The sequence below is a fragment of the Trachymyrmex cornetzi genome, unplaced genomic scaffold (genome assembly GCF_001594075.2).
Source record: "Trachymyrmex cornetzi isolate Tcor2-1 unplaced genomic scaffold, Tcor1.1 scaffold1030, whole genome shotgun sequence".
Classification (NCBI taxonomy): Eukaryota; Metazoa; Arthropoda; class Insecta; order Hymenoptera; family Formicidae; genus Trachymyrmex; species Trachymyrmex cornetzi.
Window position 1 is genome coordinate 8,243 of NW_017295577.1, and position 4,077 is coordinate 12,319.

General features: G+C 28.8%; 1 protein-coding gene across 1 annotated transcript; it reads left to right on the plus strand.

Moving 5' to 3' along the window:
- The first annotated feature begins 2,579 nt into the window (after positions 1 to 2,579).
- LOC108758739 (putative nuclease HARBI1) lies at positions 2,580 to 3,445 on the plus strand. Its single transcript, XM_018503826.1, has 4 exons — positions 2,580 to 2,782; positions 2,862 to 2,953; positions 3,068 to 3,142; positions 3,234 to 3,445. The coding sequence occupies exons 1-4, from the start codon at positions 2,580 to 2,582 to the stop codon at positions 3,443 to 3,445; spliced, it is 582 nt and encodes a 193-aa protein (XP_018359328.1).
- The last annotated feature ends 632 nt before the right edge of the window (positions 3,446 to 4,077 follow it).

Consider the following 4,077-nt stretch of genomic DNA (forward strand, 5'->3'; position numbering starts at 1 on the left):
AATTTTTTGGATGTTACGATCAGAGTTGAGGAGGGCGGTGTCAAATTTGATAATTATAAAAAACCGACGAATTCGGGAAGGTATTTGAGTTACAAATCGCATCACCCTAATGAACATAAGAAAGGTGTTATTATAAGTCAATTTGAATTCTTTTTCTTTCACATCCGGATTATCATAGGAGGAACATAAAAAATTTAATTAATGTTTTGCTTTTGAACGGTTATCCGTTGAACATAATATTCTCTACTATAAATTATAGAATAAAAACTTTATCGGAAAGAAAGAATTTGTATAATAACAAGAAGAATGTTAACAAAAAAATAGAGGATAGTAATTTAATAAAAAAATATTTTACAATACCTTACATACAGAACGTTTCTGAAAAATTTAAGCGCATTGCAGACAAAAATAATTATAAAATAGCATATAAACCGATTAACACCTTAATTTCAGTTATTAAATTAGGTAAAGACAAACTGGAAAAAATGGAAAGTTCTCAGGTGGTATACAAGATTAATTGCACAAATTGTGATTCAACATATGTAGGTTAGACAAAAAGGAAATTAGGTACTAGGATAAAGGAACATAAAGCTGATATTAAGAAAACAAAGGATACTCGTTCGGTTGTTTCGGATAACCAAGTGAAATTAGAACATAATTTAGATTGGGAAAATATTCAAATACTTGACACAGAGCTATTCTTTCAAAAAAGACTCACGTCAGAGATGATTTGTATTAAAAGACAGATTAACGGCATGAACAAAGCCATTCTTTCAAAAAAGACTCATGTCAGAGATGATTTGTATTAAAAGACAGATTAACGGCATGAACAAGCAGACAGACACAGAGAAAATAGAGAAATTTCTAGAATCATATTTTCCTTTGTTAAATATCTCTTAAATATAACGGCTTCCCTCTCCACTTGTTTACGATTTATATAAGTTGGAGATATACGTTGAGATGTTAGTTTGTCATCACAATTTGTAAGATACTGAAAGTTATCCACGTGACGTTATGGACTCGATTATAAGATAGTGGAACATAGGTGCGTTTTAAGATATAACAGACTTAATTGTTTCTTTTGTATTAATAATAGTGTTATTACTAGAATCAGGAAGTTGTGTTCTATCATTGAATTTATGCTGAGCTGCGATGTATTAAGAAAAGAAATGACTGGTAACGTTAAATTAACATAATCGCACAGATATGTGATAAGAAAATAATTAAAATAAATTCTAGTTTTATTTTGGAATATTAAAGATTAAAAAAAAATTTGATAGAATCTGGTAACTCTGGCAGCAAGGATTTTTTGATGTGACAAAGCAGATTAGCAAAATGTGAAGCATAAGTGACGGAAAAAATTCATGACTTCCGTTTTTAGGAGAAAAGAGAGAAAAACAAATTTTTTTATGTAATGACAGAAGCTAAAAATTATATGACTAGAAGTTATTTTTAAGTAAGATTGACGGCTTAACTAAATTGTATAATTATGTTGCGTATGTTAAGATCATTCTAATTAATTATAATAGTACTGTTAATACTGAAGATGGTCCGATTGGGACCGAAACGTTTATTTTTAATTCCATGTGTTTAATAAAGGATTTGAAATAATCGCCACTGCTATCTGGTGTTCGTGATATATGCCTTTCAGACAAAGAATTGTTTTGTAATAATTCTTGGTTCAACACTTTTGTTTCGAGGCTTCATCCACCTTTCCTCCATGCAGTCGGGTGAAAAATGACGTACTTTTATAAAAAATATAAGTTCAATACGTATAAAAACTTTTATAAACAACTATTACTCTCATAAGAATTCGATTTCATTTGCAAATGACCTTTAATTTGCATTTTACAATAAATAATTATCTAAACAATATATACATTTTTAAAAGAAATTTACCATATTTCATATTCAATTTCTTTTCTCTTCGATTGATAGTTTGCAGCCATGCTTTTTTTAAGGTTTGATTCTTTGGAAACCAAAAAATTTTGTATTTTTAGCTTTTGATGCTCCACTCGATCTTATTTTGCAATGACGCACACTGTACTGCCGCATGATGCCTTAATTTTTGTAGTTATAATATAAAATTAGATTTTAATCATTTAATTTAATTTACAAGGAATGACGCAGTGATGCTAGACGCTACTTAATAGACAAGGATAGACTAATAGCTCCGGCACACTAGAGTCCTAGATTTATCAGAGACCTCTGCTACACGGCACGCTTAATCGGGTTTAATAACATCCGTAGTTGTGAAATTGGCAATCATAGCTTTTCCTCGGGAGAATGGAATGATTGTGATTGGCCAATTTCATAACTACAGATGTTATTAAACTCGATCAATAAGGCCCGTTTCTACCAATGCAGTTTAAAGAGTTAATCCCTAGTGACATTTGGTTAACCGAAGTTTAGCAGAATATTGATTTCAACCAACAATTTATTCAAGTTTAAACTTATGTAAACTGAGTTCAATTTAAGCGGTCGATTTTGGCCGTTTAGGCGCTTTAACTGTCGGTTAAAAATGTAACTAGCCTATTCTGATATAAGAAAATAGATCTTAACTTATATATATTTCAGATATGGCAAATTTATTTAATCTTGTACTGTCATCCTCCGATGATGATGAAGAACAATTCCGAAGAAGAAGTAAATTTAAACAACGTATAAATTACTTTGACGAATTAGATGATATAGAATTTAAAATGCGATTTCGATTAAACAAACAATCAGTATTATTAATATTAGAAGAAATAAGACAAGTTTTAGAATTTGTTACTAACCGGTAAGTTTAAATTATTGTATAATTAAATTGTCAAGCAAGAATTATTAAGAAAACGAGAATACACAATATTTTTTTTTAGGAATAATGCCATATCTCCTATGGAACAATTGTTATTAACACTTCGCATGTATGCTACTGGATCATTCCTTATAACAATGGGTGATTTTTCTGGTATAAGCACAACATCCGCGCATTATGTAGTTCACAGAGTCAGTGCAGCTAGGCTACGATCTCGTTATATCAAGTTCCCAAGTACCGAATAAGAAATAAGAAAAAAACAATTAGATTTTTATAATATTGCTCGCTTTCCAAGGGTCATTGGTTGTATAGATTGTACACATGTACGTGTCCAATCTTTTGGTAAGTTATTATCAAGAGGATATATTATTTTAATTATTTTATCTAAAAAGTAATTTATTATTATATTATATTTATATTTTGATTATTGTAGGCGGGGAAAATGCTGAACTATTCCTCAACAGAAAAGATTACTTTTCTTTAAATGTTCAAACAGTATGTAATAGCAATTTAGAGATAACGAATGTAGTTGCTCGTTGGCAAGGATCAGTACATGATAGCACTATTTTTAATAATAGTCGCTTGCGAGCAAACTTTGAAGATGGAGCATACGGTAATGGTTTATTATTAGGAGACTCTGCTTAAGCCAAATTTGTATCCGGAAAGATATATGTATTGGAAATAAAATTCTAAATAAATAATGAGTTAATAGATAAATGTTCGTGTGTGTATATTTATGTGGACATGTGCGAAAGAAGAGAATTAAATAAAAAGCTACGAACTACATTGTGTAATTTAGTTTGTTATAAAATATATATTTAACTCAAATATATATTTTTAAATATTATACATAAGTAACATATATAATATTTTTAAACATTTATTGTTTAACAGAACATAATTAATATTATTTTAATATCACAAAAACAGGAACATTTTACTTTTTAAACTAAAATATGTAATTATTAGAATAATGTGGATACATTTCTTTTCTTATTTTTCTTAAAATATTTGAAAATATTAGCAGAACATGTTTTTAAGAACTCTGTATTTTATAGAAAAAATTATAAATTAATATTTTGAAACCCTATTGTGTTGTGCAAATAAAATTAAGTAAATACTTTTTTTATGATTTTAAATTGTTATAAAGTAGATATATGAAGTACATTAATAATCTTTTGACCCGTTATTTATTAAGTTTGGTTAACTAGTATTGAAGTAATCGTATTTCATATAGAGTCAGATCGTGGCGGGTAACTGTGCGCAGGCGGTTTGAA